Consider the following 19,332-nt stretch of genomic DNA (forward strand, 5'->3'; position numbering starts at 1 on the left):
AGAGAGTGATACCTGTTGGCCTCCACTACCTCTGAGGCCTCTAATTCTGCGCTTTCCCTCACCCTCTTGTGTAAACCAATGTCTCTAATGAGCTCTGTAATTCCACACAAAAGGTCTTATTCTAACATCAGAAACAAATGATGTAAGCAAAGATTAAAATCACTTGTCCTGAAGGATCAGACGATTCATACCTTGGCCCTGGGCTGCTTCTTTTACACACCCAGTTGTGCGACGCAGTAACTGCCCGTTTCCCTCAGAGCAGCCAGCGGAGGGGCCATCCCTGAAACACGTAGCTTCGGAAGAGCTTCTCTCCGAGGCACGCAGCCTCCCTCATCAGGTCCCAATCCTGACAGCCAAGGACCCTCCGGCAGCAGCCGGGCCCCAGAGAAAACAAGTTTCCCTCTTCCCGGCCGTGCAGGAGATGAAAGGAAGGAGGACTGGCGTGCGGGAACAGTTGCCCTACAGGAACCCCCAGCCCCCTGCGCAGGCAGGGCTGACAGCACCTCGCGCTGAGCACAGTGCTCACTGCACAGCGCAGGACTGTGAATCCAACCAAGCCCGACATGCCAGAGGGAAACCAGGGCAGTGTTTGTGTGTGACTATTGTGTGACTTGCCCATTTGTCACACCATCCTCATTTTCAGGTAACATTAAGAAATTATTGGCAGCTGTTTGCTTTCCTCCCCTTCCCCCTGTTTCCTGAAAGCAAAAAAATAGTACTTAAGACTTGGGAACCCACTTCAGGAGAAATCTCTCACCTTGCCAGTAGAAGCTGTCAGTATTTTAAAAGTAAAAAGGAAAGTAGAGAGTAAGGAGTTTTAAACTGCTTGATTCTGGGATATAAGTAACTCACCCACTGCCAAAGCCCTGTTTGCAGGAGGGGCTCCTCTGGGGCAGCCCTCCCACCCAGACACTGCTGTGCCTGACAGACCCCCTCAGCCCTTCCTGTGCCCCCTGGAGCTGTCCTCAGCCGGCACAAGTGACTGGTGACAGACTGTCACCCCCAGATACAGCCATGAGAGCTGTCTCCTGGTCGGTGATATCACAGAAAGGTGTCACAGTCAGTCCATTATTACCACACTAACACAGGTCAGCACTCCCATTACCAGCACCTCCATACGCCCTTTATTGTCTTTGTCAGGCTCTTTCTGACAGCTTTGAACCTTTCCTGTTTCAGGAAAGTCTGTCAGAGGGATAGGGGCTTAAAGTGTTGGTTTAGTGCAAATGTGGTGGAAACAGGTAGCTAGGGAGGTAAAGAGGACTAAATGAGTACCTTTGCTGGTGAGGTGGATTATTCAAATGCAAAATAAATATTCAGGTGAGTAGGAGCAACAACTAAACAGCTGGTTTTTGATGGAGAATAAAAGATCTGGAAACTACTTGTTTTCTAATTCAGATGCCAACTGTAGCTCTTTAGTTGTGCTTTTATAAGCTCATATTCAGTTTTTTCACTTAACATAAATGCATAGTTTTTTATTTCAGTGGCAAGAACAGTAGAATACATTAGATTTGGCTTACTTTTGTAAGATGCACACATAACGTGGTGAAACAGAGTAGTTAGTAAAGTACAATGGGCTCTTGGACTGCCTATAAATGCCTTCATTATTTACTTGTCATTCATTCAATTATTCATAAAGCAATTGATTTTAATAACAACCAGAGTAATAGTCTTAATTTTTTAAAGTATTGCAAAACAAGTGGAAAAAATCAAGAAGCTAGAGTTATGTTAAGCCTGATACTTCTATTATTAGTTAGGATTTTTAAAAATCTAATATTGTAGATAGTACTGACTTGTATTTGCTCATAATTCTAGCTTTAGCTACTTCTAATCTCATGCTGGATGCAAACTAGAACCAAGCTGAATAAACTAGGAACTAGAAATAAAACACTGTTCTTCAAGCTTAGATGGCTAAATATTTTAGTTATGTTTTATAAAGAAGTACAATATCAATGAAGATTGATTAGCCTGCTCAACACTGAAAATTCTGCATATGATTTGTTCCTACAATATGTTTTACATCCATTTAAACATTTTTTTCTCCTCAATATTTAGTACGTAGCAATTTCATTTTTAATAGCATTTTTCAAGTATTCAGTTCTTAATTTACCAGATGTCACTCACAAGAAGTCACTTCTGCTCTTCACATTTATCTGAAGAACCAGTCAGGCATGTAGGGATCTGCAGCCTTTGCTGAAAAGAAACTCGTGCCAAAATTTATGGCAGTTCTGTAGATGTTAGTATACAATTGGGCCTTAGGAAGTGTTAAGCTTGGGTTTTTTTCCTTGCCTCCAAGTCTCAGAACCAGCTTAATTATTTCTTAGTTGAACAAGCGATCAAAATAGACAATTTGTCATCTGAACTCGCAACACAAGAATGTGAACTACTTAAATGAGTGGCTGAATGTACTCAGACTACAAAGTGGGCTTTTATAATCTCTATCGAAAAAAATATTTATGATAATTTTAATTTCTACTAATTCTTTCAGATCATGATGAGAGCAGGCAACAAAATGGGAATGATTTTCCTTTAGGTTGGAAGATACTGATGAATTTTGCTGCAAATGCAATACAATGCACAGGAGAGGAAAACATTATGGCCTGGCTCCTGGCACACTGGAATCACAGTGACATTAGTGGGAGCTTGACTGACTTAGTGCAGCAAGTTGTCCCAATAGCTCAAACAAAATATGCTCATTTCTAGTCTGAATTCCTCCTGTGTTAGGTTCCAAATATTGTGTGCTGCTGTATATTTTCTGATGGATCAAGAAGTCATTGGTTTTCACAAATCTTGCCCAATGTAATAAAGTATGCATATTAATCACTTAGCCTCTAAGACCTTCTATTGCTTCATGCATCTTTGTGATTCTGATCTTAAAATCTAAAATGGTTATCACCTATATTAGGCAGACTATGTAGATCCAAAATATTCCATCATTTTTGAGCACATAAGTATGGCATCCAATCATTATTACCCAGCTAGGCTGAGTTGAAGATAATGAACTAATTAACTAATCAACTCAAGGTACAGACCCTGCCCACAAGGGGCAGGCCATTTCCTCCTGGCTGCGGAAGATGCAACAGCGTCCTTGGTGCCACAGCCCAGGCTGGTGAGCAACAACTGGTGACCCCGACGTGATACATCTGCAAGACCCTGAGAAGCCCCGACTCTCTCACTGGAGCCGAGAGCCAGAGCCGAAAGAGCTGGAGCCGGGAGCCCGAGTGAGAGTCCTTCGGTGAAGAAGGTAAAGCCACAAGCCCTGATGTGGTATTCGCAGGAGGGAAGCGTGCTGGAGTTGGATGAATGGACCGGGTCTCTGCTCACCTTAAAGCCTTTGTGAAAAAACCTTTGAAAACAAAAATTGTAAAACAAAAAGGGGGAATTATGGCATCCAATCATTATTACCCAGCTGGATTGAGTTGAAGATAATGAACTAATTAACTAATCAACTCAAGGTACAGACCCTGCCCACAAGAGGCAGGCCATTTCCTCCTGGCTGCGGAAGATGCAACAGTGTCCTTGGTACCGCAGCCCAGGCTGGTGAGCAACAACTGGTGACCCCGACATGATACATCCGAGACCCTGAGAAGCCCCGACTCGCTGGAGCTGAGAGCCAGAGCTGAAAGAGCCGGAGCCAGGAGCCCGAGTGAGAGTCCTTCGGAGAAGAAGGTAAAGCCGCAAGCCTCGACGTGGTATTTGCGGGAGGGAAGCGTGCAGGAGTTGGATGAATGGACCGGGTCTCTGCTCACCTTAAGCCTTCTTGAAAAAACCTTTGAAAACAAAAAAATGTAAAACAAAAAGGGGGAATTATGGCATCCAATCATTATTACCCAGCTGGACTGAGTTGAAGATAATGAACTAATCAACTCAAGATACAGACCCTGCCCACAAGAGGCAGGCCATTTCCTCCTGGCTGTGGAAGATGCAACAGCGTCCTTGGTGCCGCAGCCCAGGCTGGTGAGCAACACACAAGCAGTGACATGTATAACAAATGGCTGGTACAGTCATTTAGCTAAGCACTCTGAAAATTATGATATTTTAGTACATTATTTGGATCTTTTTGTGTTGTGGATCTGTGGGTGCTTGAAGTCTTGCAAGAACAGTCTGGTGTTTGCTTACAGAACAGCTTGTTTTCTTACCTCTGGTCCATGAGATCATTTAAAAAATAAGCCTTTTTATTAAAATATTTTTGGATACAGATTGTACTGGAAACTACTAAACTTGGTGAGGAACAGAAGAACCTTTACCTACTGTACAAAGTATGAAACTACATCATAGTAAGACTTACGCACCTTACTCAAAATGAGAAAGGAAATTTGTGCTACAGGGGCTGAAACAGACGGACCTTACAATGTTAAACACAACTAATATTTTGATATTGGAACATTTTTCAGAAATCAAAAGTTGGCAAGTCTAGATAACATATGTCCCCCTATGCATGCCACTTTTTTTTTCCAAAGCATTTTTTCTAGTGATTTTAGATAAAACAGGTACCCGTCACAAACAGCTAACTTAGTACCAAATTTTCGTATTTTTGTCTGTTGCAGAAACTCTTCCACATGTGGGAAAGAAAGAGCCATGAAAGCCCATCTCATGAAACCGAAGGAAAATGACACTTGTGACATGATGAAAGAGAATATGTATGCAAGCCATAGCATGAGAAAGCAGCAGGGCATGCCAAGGCTAAGAAACTCCAGGGAATTTATGTACCAGGCCATGATGATTCTTAGGCATTTGGAGTCAACTTGGAATGGCTTCGCTCTTTCTACAGAAAGATTCGTGCTGTTCTTGGTGGAACCCAAACTCAACTTTGGCTCTTTGAAAGAAAATGAAGAGAAGAAACAAAGTTTATTTTCCCTCAGGCAGACTACCATTCTTTCACATACTCAAAGCTGACGCAGTTCTCATAAAGTACATAGAGCAGAGTGCACCTTCTGCACACAGAAAGACGGCTTGTTTACAAGGGATGGTTCACTCAGCGGTTCCCCTGGGCAGCGGGTAGCTACCGTTCAAACATCTGAGCTCTTTGCAGTACCAAATTCTCTCCTGTCAAGCCCTAGTGAGTATGTGTCAGGGCACCCAACACAGAATCAGAGTTAACACTGTAGTTGTTTTTGGGAGGCAGTCTTTAGAGCAAGATGGATTTGTCGGGTGGAACTTGGAGAGAAAAAAGACAGCCATGTGAGCAGCTGACTTCGGGTGTATTTGTTATTTGACTGCTGAAGTAGCCTGGGTGAGTCTGTTTTCTCCCTGGCATTTCATTGTCTAGCCTGCGATGCTATTTTGTCGCTGATCCTACGGAAATCAGTGCTGTTAATAAGCAGCAGCGTCCTGTGTCCTCACACAGCAGCTGCTTTCCCTCCTCTGGCAAAGAGATCGCAGCACAAAACACAAGTGCATACGCGCACAGATCCACTGTCGCCTTAGTCGGCCCCATCCCTCCATAAAATGCACATCCCGTACGGGCCGCCCGTGATCCAGCACTCAGGCGCTCTCCCAAGACACGCAGCGCCGCGGCGGGTGCCGGTTGCCGTCCCACATCCAGCTGCTCCCACATCTGCCGGCGGATGTTCGCCGCCCGCAGTTCCGGCGAGGGGCCCCTCACGAGGGCTGCGCAGCGGCGCTGGTCAGTTTTCCCTTCCACCTCTGCGGGGGGCACAGACGCGCATTCCGCGGCTGTTCCGGCAGTAACTAAACGTCCTGCCCCTTCCTGGATAGCTCCCTCGGAGCCAGCACGGTACGGGCGGGCTGCCCCGGACCGCAGCCCGCGTTCCGCCCCAGCCGGGCTCTGCGCGGCAGCGCGTTCCGCGCCGCGCGGGCGGGTCGCTGCCTGTGGCGGTGAGGGTATCTGCAGCCCACCGCTGGTGCGAGGCACCGGCCACCGCTCCCGCTGCGGGGCCGCTCCCCGGCCACCGACAGGCGCCTCTCCCGGTGCCGGCCCGAGGTTCGGCTGCGGAGGACGCTCGGGGCCCGCCGGCCGCCCTCCCTCGAGCGTGTCTCCGACCGGCGAAGCGTGCTCCTGCCAGAGCTCCGGGCCCGCCGCTGGGCGGGACACCCCGCGCGCGCGGGCCCCGCCCCCCCGTGACGTCCGGAGGAGCGCCCGACCGCCGCCCCGCGGCGCGCTGCCTGCCGGGAGACGATTGGGCCGTGTCGCGCCGGTCAGCTTCCGGCGCGCCTCGCCGTGCCTTCCCAGCGTGCCCCGCGGCTGCCGGCCTTGCGAGCGGGATCCCTGGGCCTCCGCGGCGGCGACGCTGCTGCTGTGCTGTGCTGTCTTGCTCTTGCTCTTGCCCTACCCTGCCCTGCCCCGCCCCGCCCCGCCCTCCCCGCGGCCCCGAGAGCCTCCGAGCGAGAGCCGAGGCCGCGCCGCCCTCCCGGCCATGCCCCCCAAGAAGCAGCAGCAGCCGGCGGGGGGCAGCAAGAAGGCGGACCAGAAGAAGAAGGAGAAGATTATCGAGGTGAGGCGGGCAGGGCCGAGCCGGGCCCGACGGGCCGCGGCTGACGCCGGGCGGGCCGGTTTTCCGCCGCGGCGCTCTCCCTGCCCCGGCGCGGCCCTGTCACTAAGCGCCTTCGGGCGCGGGCGGCTCTCTCCCTGCGCCCCAACGGCCGCCTCGCGGTTGCCGGGGCTCGGCCGCTGCTGCCGCCGCCCCGAAGGCCCAGCGCCAGGCCCACAGGGCGTCTTTTGTGTTGCAGCGGCCAGGGAAATGGCCACAAAGACCAGCAGTTGGTATGCGGGGGTCGGGGCCGAGCCCAGCCCGGCCGCGTCGTTCCGGGGGTCGCTGGTTCCTTTCGCGGCCCCTGCGCTGCCCGGATCTGTCAGATCACAGACGGCCGCCCTTTCGGTTGTGCTGGTGGCCGGTGCGCTGGGGTTGGGGTTTTCAGTCTGGCCAGAGCTGTCTTCGAACTGAGGGTGATCTGGCAGGAGAACTCTTATTTATTTATTTTATTTCCTTACTCTTTTCCCTTCTCTGTTCCTATATTTTCTGAGTGCAGCCCTCTGAGGTCTAGGTTTGCATTTCTCACTCAGTTTAAAACACATTTGTGCCTTGTTTTGTTTGTGTTTTTTTTTAATACAGTTTGACCTGTGTGGCCAAGGAGGCATTTACTGGAATAACAGTTTATTAAATCTTTGTTAGAAGTTCAATGCAAAGTAATTTGAAGATGAATCAGTAATATCTGATATTCTGTCTAAACTTCTGATGCTCAATTCCATGGTAAAACCAGATTTTAAAAAAAACTGCTAGAGGAGGATGTGCGTGTCTATTGGCTATTACAATAGTCATGCAAATCTTCAGCTATACAGAAAAAAGAAATCTATGTTGAGATTACAAGGAGAGAGCAGATACAGGAAAATGTTTGCCTGCATCTGTTGCCATGAAAGTTAGTAGCTGCTCTGCTGTTTAAGCAGAATATCTGTGTAATGCAAGTGTTCTTTTAAATCTAGTACCACACAGTATTGTTTCTGTGTTCTTTGGAAATGTTAGAGTGGTAGTTCTCTGTGTTGGCTTCAGAGTTTCTGATGTTCTTGCTGAATCGCTAAATAGGAAAATTCTACTCTTTGTTACCAAAAAAAAAAAGCAGATGGAAGGGGGAAAACTCGCATTGGTTATTTACAACGACTTATTGCATAATTCAGATATGGAAGGATTGTATGTTCCATGTGGCATTTGCCATGGAAATTGTGTGAATGTTCTCTTTTCTTTCCCAACTAGTTATTTTGACAAATTACAAACTTCTCAAATTAGCATAAAGTAATGGGGGACTAGCTGCTGTTGATAGGGGATACATTGTAAATGAAAACAGAGTGATTCTGGAAATTTGGCACTGCTTATTCTGTAATGCTTTTATAATATATTTGTTAGGATTTCCAAAAGTATGTTTGAACTGAGGTATTATCACTGGATGAACATCTGCTTCTTGTTCCTGGAAGGAGAAAATTGGTATCAAATCAAAGGCATGGACGGGTTTTTACTGTAGATATTTCAGTTACAAAAAATAATTTCTGATTCAGATGCTTGTGTGAAAGTAAGCTGTTTTTTTGGTGATTTTTAAACAGGTTTGCTGTAGAAACCTGCCTCTAACAATAAAACTGGAGATGTAAGGGAAGAATCGGTTTGGGCAGTAAACAGAAACTACTTGCAGTGGAATTTGGGAAGTACAAGCACCTGTCTGGACTTGACATGGAGGAAAGACTTCAAATGAGTACAGTTAGAAAATGAAATGCTTAAAATACTTTAAATATTGCCACATGTAACATATTACTACTTAGAAATACTATATATGAGTACTTGAAGATAAAAGTAGTCAGTGATTTCAGGTAGATTAAAAAAAAAGCTGTATTTATGGCTATTCAGTCTTTGTATTTTCCTCAGAGGTCACTCGAGTAGCTGCCAAAAACATCTTATCCTTTTGTCTTGAGAGGCCTGAAAACACGGTGTGTGCTCACACTAATACTTGGCACAAGTAGGTCTGGTGATAAAAGCAATAGCTCATGCAAAAGCAGCTTTTAGTAGGTTCTATTGAAAGGCAAATTTTAGAAAATGATGTGAGGGGTCTAAATATTGTCCATACTGTTTCTTGGATTGCTTGTGGTGCTGGAGGAGATAGTCTGTGTTGCACTGAAAACCTGAGAGGAGTGGCGGGTTGTTTTTTTGTGTTGTGTTTTTTTTTTTGTAAGGACTTAAACTTGTTTCAATTAATGTGGCTGTATTTATCCCTCGATTTAGGACAAAACATTTGGCCTGAAAAATAAGAAAGGTGCAAAACAACAGAAATTTATCAAGGCTGTGACTCACCAGGTTAAATTTGGTCAGCAAAATCCACGTCAGGTAAGCATTTATTCTGCAATGTTTTCTCACGCTCTAGTCAAATCATCTTTCAGTATACGTATATCATATAATACGGAAGTGGAAAAAAGTTGGCATGTTACTTGCCTAATGTATAGTGAGTAGCACAGGTTTGACTAAGTCCTCTTGCGAAGCTTGTCTAGCTAAGAATTATATACTTGTGTAAAGGTATTTAATTAAAAAAAAAAACACACCAAAACCTCATAACACCCCCTCCCCCCAAAAACAAACAAACAAACAACAAACAAACCCAAGCTCAGCTAATAAAGGTGGCTTTTTTGTTTGCGTAGTACTTTAATAGTAACATAATTAAGTTATACCTGAAATATATTCTGGAAACCAGCTGTCAGCAAAGTACAGTTGTACGTTCTTTCTCTTTTTTTCTCTTTAATTGCCGTCTAATCTTAAGAGACACTGAACAGTTAAAAATAAGAATAGTTGTTACTTAATGCTAAAACTGGAATTGGGGTAAGATTAAAAAAAGTATAAACCCATATGTTCTTGTTCTACTTATGGAAGTATTTATTATAATTTAACATGGAAACACGTCTGACAAGTCTGCATCTTATTAGGTGAACTGGTCAAAGAAACTGAAATTTCGAGCCACTATCTACTGCTCTGCTCTTTTGTATGATGAAGTAAAAAGGGATGTAGCTGAGAGAGAATGATTAGATTATACGTAATCAGAAAGCACGGATTCCATGAGAATATTATTATAATGGAAGTGAGCCAGGACTCTTATTCCTACAGTGCTGGGGGAGCCAGTTAAGTATTTACGTAGCTTCCTGCTCCATAAATAAGCCTGTGGAATAAATACATTTGTGTCAGCTAAATTCATTATGTCATAATTTCTGTTAAATTCCTTACAACATAACGATGAACTAAAATGTCAAATAGAACTTTACTTTTAAAGTTGATGTTAGAGTCGTTGGATCTAATAATTTCTTGTAATGAAAAGAGCTGCTTGCTGTCGATTCTGTATCATTGGTGTTACACGGTCCTTCTGAAATTTCTGTGTGAAATCTCTGAATCTGCAGCATGTGTAGGAATATTAGTATGTAAATGAGCCAACCTAAAATAATTTGTTTCTCAAATACTTGCGACTATTGACTGGTGGATGTTGGAAGCTAAGTTTTAGACCTGATTATACCTTTCTTAACTTGGAAAATAGTTTTCAGTTAGGATTGTCCCTGAGAAAGAAAGAACTCTTGAAAGCAATTTTTCTTGTGTCCAGAAATACAAATGGAAGCTCTATCAAGGTGTTTTGGTTTGGTGGTTTGTTTTGTTGGGTTTTTTTTAAAAAAAAAGAGACAAGCTGCTTCTTCATGCTTTTAGAACCCTAGAGTAAAACAAAAGCATTCTTAGTGCTGCTTTTTGTAGTCGACATGTGGATCTGCGTGTTACATAAAATAGGATTTGTGAACTTCCAGTATGAAAACTGACCAAGCTAATCAATTCCCTTTTAAAACAATTTGGTGTATTTTTGCAAAATTCACCATAAGGACAAAGCTCCTTTTTTAATATTACACTGTATTTTTACCAGTAAATTAGACCACATTTGTATAGTGGTGTTAGTTTCAATAGCTTCCCTTAAGGATTAGAGTCAAATAATCTAATAATGTTTCTCGTGTCCCCTTTCCTCTGTCTTCATCCCTCTCTACCACTCTGGTATAGATAGAAGCCTTTTATGGCTTGTTCAGAAAGGGCAAGGTAGAGTCAGGGTTTTTTTTTATACACAAACTTTTCCTTTCCTAGGTGAGCTTGTTATTCATTGATAGGGTCATAGAATGGTTTGGGTTGGAAGAGACCTTAAAGATCATCTAGTTCCAACCCCTCTGCCATGGGCAGGGAAACCCTCCACTACACCAGGTTGCCCAAAGCCCCATCCAACCTGGCCTTGAACACCTCCAGGGATGGGGCATCCACAGCTTCTCTGGGCAACCTGTTCCAGTGCCTCACCACCCTCAGAGGGAAGAATTTCTTCCTTATATCTAATCTAAATCTGCCCTCTTTCAGTTTAAAGCCATTGCCCCTTGTCCTTCGCCCTTGGTACCTATAAAATAAATGTTCTTGCCTTCTAAACCATTGGTTAAAATGAAACATTGATACGTTGGATTGATATAAATCCAGACAAATAGCATTCTAAAAGCAGTTCCCAACTCTGCGGACAGAATTGCTGGAATTGCTACTGGTATACGTGAAGGGAAAGAGCAAAGCATTACGTAGCGGACTAAAGATAAGAGAGGCTTTTTGCACTCTTCTTGAAGTAACTGCATTGAATGGTTGCACTGCTAATGGATCAAAAACCAGCAACTAACTTTTCCTCTCCTAGTGTCAGTATCGTTCACTTGATTTCCCAGCCTCTAGAGGTGGGGTATTGGTAACTGTGAGATCTAATGGTACCTACCAGCATCTTGCATGTCTGACAAAATTGCATTTGAAACCTCTTCCCTTTGGAAGGTCAGTACCACTAGATGGCACTGGCCGTGCGTGCATTTCTGAGAAATTCAGAAATCACCGGTTCTTTCCCTCCTCTCCTTGTAAACTAATTTAGAATGAATTGCTATTTTAATGTACAGTTTGTGTGAAATGAGTAATGTCATTCTAACTTTATATTAATAACTTCAAATTTGGGGTCATAGGCTGCGCAAACAGAAAGTGAGAAAAAATTGAAAAAAGAAGATAAGAAAAAAGAATTGCAAGAATTAAATGAACTCTTCAAGCCTGTGGTTGCTGCACAGAAAATTAGCAAAGGTATGAGTAACTAAAGTCTCTTCATTTATGTTCTCTTATTCATATAGCTACCTCAGGTAAAATAACCATTTAAAAATGCCAGTTCATTTTTTTAATAAAGTCGATATGTCTGTTTCCTTCTCTATCTAGTGTACCAAGTAGTTTGTCAGTGATGATTTGACATTTTCTTAGGAAGTCGTTTGGGGTTACTAGGTCATTAGAAGATCTAAAGCTACATTGATACTGACAGGGCAGCTATAGATATTTTGGTGTGTTCAGGTTCATTATGCTTCTGGATGAGTGGCATGATTTTTTGTGTGTGTGATGGTATTTGTTTAAAGCAGCCTGTCTCCCCAGGGAAACGTGAACATTTAGGTATTGCAAGGAGTATAATAGGGTAACTATTGTCTTCACAGAAAACTTGTATTCAAATCAGAACTGTAAAAATTTGCCAATTACTTCTGTCCTACCTCACAATTAACAGTAGGACTTGGTTTAGGAAGTGTGGTCTTACTTGAACTCAGTTACTGAACAAACTAGTTTAACAAAGAAACGTTTGATACTTCTAGGAAACTTTACAGTTGGCTGCCATGTGGGAGAAGAAAAAAAAAATCATACTTTTAGGAATGAACTGAATCTATCAGCTTAATCTTCTGGAACTAATGAAATTATGCGCAATCATTTTTGTCTCAAAAAAATGTAATTTCTATGTGTGTCTTTAAAGCAAACCTGGTATTTGTCTTTGTGGCACTTAGCAGCAACAAAGGCCCGTTTTCTGTTTATGATCTGCAGCTTTCTCCAAATAAAGTAGCTCTTGACTTAAAGTTATTTCGGAAGACTAATATTGTCCTAATGAAAGCTTTGGCTTTCTAGTCATATTGCCAACAAGGAGACTATAATTACCTGAAGGTCTTGGGATCCACTCAGTGTTTAAAAACTGGGAGTTTAGTTAAGATTTTAAACAGCTGTTGCTGTACATACGCTACTCACTGGTGACTTGCACCTACTGTAAAATCAGCAAGTGAAAAACTTGAACCTAAAATCTTACTTGACCACTAATGTTACAAGCAAAGTATTTCTGATTTAGTCATGTCTCATAAATAAGTTTCTACCTGGCTTCGTTTCTTTTTGACCTCCTAATGGTCAAACAACTCCTTTAGTGGGATGATACTTACTTGAACTGTAGTTAGTTTGATTGAACAGTTGATACTATAACAACAATTGCTTATCCGGGGGGCTATGAGCAGCCGTCTTATTTCTACTATTAAAGAAAGTGATCTGAGAATCTAACCTGAGTGCAGGTTAGATTATTATAATTTATTCTAGGGTGTTGTTTATCTAATAAGGAAAGGCTGACAGCTGGAAGATGCTTTAATTTAAAGTGCCAGCTTTGATACCTAAGGCAAATATCATGCTTACAAAGTAAATATGACACGTTTAGGACATGAAGTATTTACTTGTGATGAGCTTGACATTAAATAACTTGCATTTTTAAAAACATGTTTTCATTCTCTACAGATCTCAAAGATTGTATGATCCTAGACATTGTTCTTAGCACTTCTAATATGCAGCATTTGTTTAAAAATAGTATTAAAATATAAAAATTTTCTTCAATCAGGTGCTGACCCCAAATCTGTAGTTTGTGCTTTCTTCAAGCAAGGACAGTGCACTAAAGGAGACAAGTGCAAGTTTTCTCATGACCTGTCTTTGGAAAGGAAGTGTGAAAAACGGAGTGTCTACATTGATGCAAGAGATGAAGACCTTGAAAAAGGTATAATACTTCTAGAAAATGACTACTGAACTGTTCTGATTCTGTGACTGGATTTTAAGCGTCATCTTGTGTTGTGGTTACAATCTTGGAGAGCCTGGTCAATGACCAAGGCAACCTATACCACTGTGTTCAAAATCATGAACAACAGTGAAACTTGCTTTAAAAAGCGTGCTCACAAGTATTTAAACCTTGTTTAGAAGTAGTGATATGACCTAGTGATACTTGTTCTGTGTAACAAATTATGTCATGGAAGTTGCACAGTGTTCGATTGTCTTATAGTTTCTAGTTTCTTCTAAGTTCTGTAACATGGAAGTGCAAAAGGAAGAAGTGCAATAGGCAACCATAGTTGTCTTCCAGAACTCTTACTGATGTTTGCCCAGATGTGCACAGTTCTAGAATTCAGAATACTTTGGATTTTTTTTCTGTGACTTTATCTCTTTTCCCCAAAACATTTCTTGGCAAAGTACTCTGGATTTTACTTTTACTTAGCAGATGTTAGAGATTTTTATAGTCAAAATAATTTCTTTAATTTTTCCGCAATTTGTCCTAGAACTTCCGCAATAGAAGTTCTAGGTCTTTATTTGGATTTTAGCCTGTGTCATCCTAAATGAACATGATAGGATCCCATAGATTCACTATTGCAGTTACCACTGGTGATCTTCCTGCTTTTGATGGCACCTTCTTTTAACTTAAACACAGAAAATTTGGGATTCTCTTTTGATCCTCAACTTCTATTACCTGTATTTCTGGACATAAGCCTCCAACCTTGTCTCTTATTCAGTTATCTTCCTTTTCTTCTTTTCCCTTGTCCACGCTCAGTAGTGTACACATGGAACGACACACTTTTCAGTCTTTAACTGAAGCGTACCTAATGCATGTCAAAATATAAATTTCTGCGGCTTTTGAGGAATTGTCTTGTGAGCAGCATAGGGAGTTTGAAAACTTCATTATAGAAGCCTGGATTTATTTTTCTGTTCTATACACTAACTAAAATGTAGAAATTAAATATTGAAAGTGTTATTAGGGAGAAAACTAACTTGACAGCACTGTTTAGTATTTGGAGTTTTTGTGACCATCTGTTGTCTTTTTCTAGATACAATGGATAACTGGGATGAGAAGAAGCTGGAAGAAGTGGTGAACAAGAAGCATGGTGAGGCGGAAAAGAAAAAACCCAAAACTCAAATAGTATGTCTTTTTTTTTTTAATTGAGCTGTAGTAGAGAGAATTGACTACAGACTGGAATTAGATATGTTTAACATTGTCTGAAGATTTTGAATGGAATATTATAACAATATTCTGAGTATACAGTTGGGCTGATAGTATTTCTAATAATGTGTTTTAAAAAAAAAAAAAAAAAACCCACAACCAAAAAACCAACACTCAGAAAAAACCCCAACCAAACAAACCCAGAAAACACATTAAAAAAACCCACATCCCATAGTTTTTCCAGTCATCATAAGGCTTTTTTCTCATGTAAAATACAAGTGGATAGTAGGTGAAGTGCTTTCAAAATAGAAATGGTAAAGGAATCAGTAATACATCTAATGCATCCTACTTGCTTAGAAGAGTCAAGTATTGTGATTAGTTACGTCTGTCATCTCATTCCAGCAACTGCCGTATGTATCGTCTTATTTATGTACTGGGTGACATAAAAGCAGATAAGTTTAAATTTTCCATAAGCTGAGATTCATTAATTTAGAGTTGTTTGTAGCTCCTGACCTATAACTTGAACATTCCTTAGTTTGTGCACTAAATAGTGTAATATCTTAATTTCTTTTTAATTCTTCAGAACTATTTCACCTTGGTTTTAATATGAATAATTAAATACTCTGTTGATACTGCTTAAATTTGTAAAAGTTAAGCTTTGATATGGCTAAGTATGAGCTACGAATTGCTTGTTAAAAGTTCCAGAGTGGCATCTTTACCTCAGGATCATGAGCTGGAAGGTTTAATATCTGAGGCAGATTCTATTAATTTTGATTAGAACTACACTGATGTTGGTGAGCAGGAAGAGGACTGTCAGCATGCTTTTACATCTGCAGCTGGGTTCAGTCTTCTGAGTCATCCTGTCTTTTTAAACTGGGATTATATTAAGGGGAAAAAGCTGTTGACTACATGAGTTTTAGAAAATTAGTTGCACTTTTTTTGTCTACTTTTTTAGTAGCAATGCGTTTCACTTGTTTCTTCTGTTTTGAGCACAACTGGCTTTGAATTACTGTACTTCTGACATGTAGTAGCTATACACGTAGCGTAAATTGCCAGGGATGAAAAGAGATTGCAGTGTTAACAACCGTTGTTTTATATTTTGCAGGTCTGCAAATACTTCCTTGATGCTATTGAAAACAACAAATATGGATGGTTCTGGGTCTGTCCAGGCGGAGGAGACAACTGCATGTATCGTCATGCTCTCCCTCCAGGTTTCGTATTAAAAAAAGACAACAAGAAGGAGGAAAAGCAAGATGAAATATCTTTAGAAGATCTAATAGAAAAAGAGGTAAAGTTGTCAGACAGGTACCTTTTGGTGGTATTTGTTTTTGTTACTCTGAAGAGACAGTTGTAAATAACTTCCTAATTAATAATTAAAAAGTATGAAATTATTTTATAGCTGTATGAGCTAGGGTGAAGGATGCGTGGTATTAGATTCATTTTCTGGTTTAGAAACCAGTACCTAGTGAATAGATGAAACTATAGCTGCATACTTAGTGCAGGTGTTACTAATCCTTTTTTGGGAGGCTTCTATTTCTGACTGCTACATTTCCTTTATCTGTTACAACTGCTTCTATGGGCCTTCCTCATCCCCAGCTCACTGCCTCCTTAGTTCTCGCATATTTCTGTAATGAGAAAGCAACACCAGGAGAACAGGGCCTTCTGAAGACCTTAGGTTGCTGCTTTGCCTGTTTCCATCGCTGTTGCCTGGCAGTGTCAATGTGAGGAGAACCTGAGCTGCTATTGTTGGTTTCATTCCTCCTCTGCTTTTAATGTTTTCGTGTCGACTCATCTTACTAACTGGAAAATCATATGCTGAGTCAAACTTTTAAGTTCGTGGCGCATGTTTAACAGCGGTGAGAGTGAAGCAGAAATTATAAAGAAATGTTTTTCAGTTAGTTTCTGGAAAAGAGTAAATAAATCTCTAATTTGTTACAGCCTTTGGAAACAATTTCTAGCGTTAATCAGTCTCTTTACTTGACAGCGTTCTGCCTTAGGACCAAATGTTACCAAAATTACTCTAGAGTGTTTTATTGCATGGAAGAGAAGAAAAAGACAAGAAAAAATCGATAAGGCTGAGCAAGATATGGAGAGGAGGAAAGCAGATTTTAAAGCTGGCAAAGCATTGGTGGTATGTTCTACACTCCAATTCTTAGTGTAAGAAGAAAAAGTAAGTAAGTTTTTTGTAATAAGGTAGCTGGCCTGGAATGGCTTTCCTTTTTTTCTTTTTTTTTTATACAGCAGTATAAATTTTATCAAGTGATAAATTAAGATTTCTTTTTATGTTAATAGATTAGTGGACGTGAAGTATTTGAGTTCCGACCAGAGTTGGTTGATGCAGATGATGAAGAAGCAGATGACACTCGCTATATTCAAGGGGCAGGAGAAGATGAAGAGGTAAAGAAGAGTATGAACTCTAACATTATTTCAAGTTGGAAAACTCTTCAGAGCTCTTTTAATGCAATTAATAAGCTTGGTTCTTAATTTAACACTGGTATAGAGTATATCTTGTCAAAATTTTGGTGTCAAAAGGAAGATTAGCAAACTTTTATAGGAATCCTGCAGAAATGAGAATTTCTGTAAAACGTAATTCATGCAGAGCATCTTGGTTTATTTTTCAGATGGAAGATCCTGTGTGCATAAATGATGTAGATTTGAACCTCTATGTCCCAAAGGCTGTAGACGAGACTGGTATTACTGTGGCTAGTCCTGAACGATTCAGCACATACAGTTCCACAGAAAAAGATGGTAAGCTTATTATTTAGGCATCGCTATCACGGCAATGAATTGTTAAGATCTTCCCAAAAGGTTGATAGAAATGAATTATTGATCTGCTGAAAAGAAGTATTTGTTCAAAAAGAGTGAGGGAGTGAAATTACCATCAATGGTACATGTAGTTACTAAGAAAAAAAAAGGTTTCCAGTAAATGCTATGCACTTCTTATTTTCTTAAATTCAAGTTTAAATAAAAGGTAGTGTTTATGGCCACTTCAAGTAAATCCTTAGGATGTTTATATTAGCAGTTTCCTTTTTTTTCCTCTTTTCAGATTTAGTGAATGATTGAATGAATAACATCAACAAAAATCCAAGCTTTTCTTCATGTTTTCTAGCTAGCTTAAGTTAGCTTATAATTTCTTAGAGCGAGGTCTTAATCGTAGTGCACTTGTGGAATGTATACCCTGATATTTAAGACCCTGAGTCTTTTAAGTGCAGACATTTAGTTAGGAGCAGCTCATTAAGTTTGACTCAGTTATGAAAATAGGAGTTGGGAGTTTGAGGTTTTGTGGGGGTTTTTTTTCAACCTGTTTTAACAATCATGATCCAAACCTGCATATTAATCAGGTACATACAGTGTAAGTTTACATAAACTTCAAATAAAGTAACTTCTTTATAGTTTCAAAACTTTAAAGCCTGTTTAGTAGGATTGTGCATTAGTGATTAAGAAACTTGTGACACTGAAATGTGTAAGAATTATTTTTATTTTCAGATAATAAATTAAGTGAAGCTTCTGGTGGTGATATAAATAGAAGTGAGCAAAACAATATAGAGGAAGATGATGATGGAGATGAGGAGTTGGAAAATGGAGTAATTGATGCAGTTCCAGTTGATGAAAATCTTTTTACTGGAGAGGACTTGGATGAACTAGAAGAAGAACTAAACACTCTTGATCTAGAAGAATGAATTAAAAAGCTCAAGTGAGGAATTAAATCTGCGTGTGAAAAAGTGAAAACTGACTACGTTTTTTCTCCTTTTTGAATAGAATTCTTAAACAGGATGATTATGGTTACCCAGCTGATTCTGATGGGCACGTCATATACCAGGAATATTTTCCTTCAGTTTCATCTACTCCAACCTTGACTATGCTCACAGTAAAATATTCAGAATAGTTCAGAATTACCTGACAGATGAATTTGCAGAACATGAGATTCCTACTTTTAGTTGAAAGTTATAAGTGTAGCTGCTTTGCCAGGATACAAGTAAAGTGGGCAATTTGATACCAGGTACAGTATAAAAATCTAAGTATACATTCTTCACCAGAACTGCATTTTTATTAGTGATTGTGTTGATTTAGAAACTGCCTGAAGTGTTTTTAGGCAGCATGCTCTAATAGAGCTGATGCAGATGATGCTTCGTTAAGTGGTGATTAGCTTTATTTGATCAGCTGGATACTGAAGATACAGATTGTAAAATGATACATCCTACAATACAATATGATGCCCTGTGTTTAAAATGTTTTAAACTTTCCCACCGCCTTTTGCCAACGAAACTGTAAATAAAAATTATCAACTTTAAAATACCTGTGTTGATTTTTCTCTGTTAAGGTATCATACCAAACTGTTAATCACTTCATTTTCTAATACAGTGATAAACATTTTTCTTCCCAGTCCTTATACAGAAGTGATGGTGTTGGCTTCAGTTAAATTACGGCTAACTGCAATTACAAATATTTTTTCTTCTACACCCATGCAGTGTGAAATTCGGGAGCTCTCTTTTTTCCCCTACTGTTCTTATCTCCTGCCCATCTGTTAACCGATGTAATGCGTGCTATACATCACTCATGGCTATTTGAGTCTCATTCCTTCCCCAGTGTGTTTTGTATATTAGCAAAGACTTCAAATGTCATGGTCTAAAAAATGCCTGTCATATCTTTCATGTTTTATAAATAACACAAGGTTAAAGCAGAGCAGTGTTGTACCTCAGGTTGTGTACGCTGCAGGGGCACTTAACTGTCAGGCTTAAACGAAGTCAACATGCCCTTTTGAAATTCATGGAAATATGCCAT

At 40.8% G+C, this 19,332-nt stretch overlaps 1 protein-coding gene across 2 annotated transcripts; it reads left to right on the forward strand.

Annotated features, from left to right (window-relative positions):
• Positions 1–6,334: 6,334 nt before the first annotated feature.
• Positions 6,335–19,119, forward strand: ZC3H15 (zinc finger CCCH-type containing 15). 2 transcript variants are annotated; one of them, XM_086615430.1, is made up of 11 exons: positions 6,432–6,452; positions 8,051–8,201; positions 8,721–8,822; positions 11,483–11,594; positions 13,192–13,344; positions 14,438–14,529; positions 15,656–15,838; positions 16,535–16,681; positions 16,843–16,947; positions 17,172–17,298; positions 18,037–19,119. In XM_086615430.1, the coding sequence occupies exons 2-11, from the start codon at positions 8,175–8,177 to the stop codon at positions 18,228–18,230; spliced, it is 1,242 nt and encodes a 413-aa protein (XP_086471556.1). In that variant the 5' UTR covers positions 6,432–6,452; positions 8,051–8,174; the 3' UTR covers positions 18,231–19,119. The 2 variants fall into 2 exon arrangements, with proteins under 2 accessions (XP_086471555.1, XP_086471556.1); XM_086615429.1 differs by lacking the exon at positions 8,051–8,201 and having other exon boundaries at positions 6,335–6,452.
• The last annotated feature ends 213 nt before the right edge of the window (positions 19,120–19,332 follow it).

The sequence above is a fragment of the Tauraco erythrolophus genome, chromosome 8 (genome assembly GCF_009769465.1).
Source record: "Tauraco erythrolophus isolate bTauEry1 chromosome 8, bTauEry1.pri, whole genome shotgun sequence".
Taxonomy (NCBI): Eukaryota; Metazoa; Chordata; class Aves; order Musophagiformes; family Musophagidae; genus Tauraco; species Tauraco erythrolophus.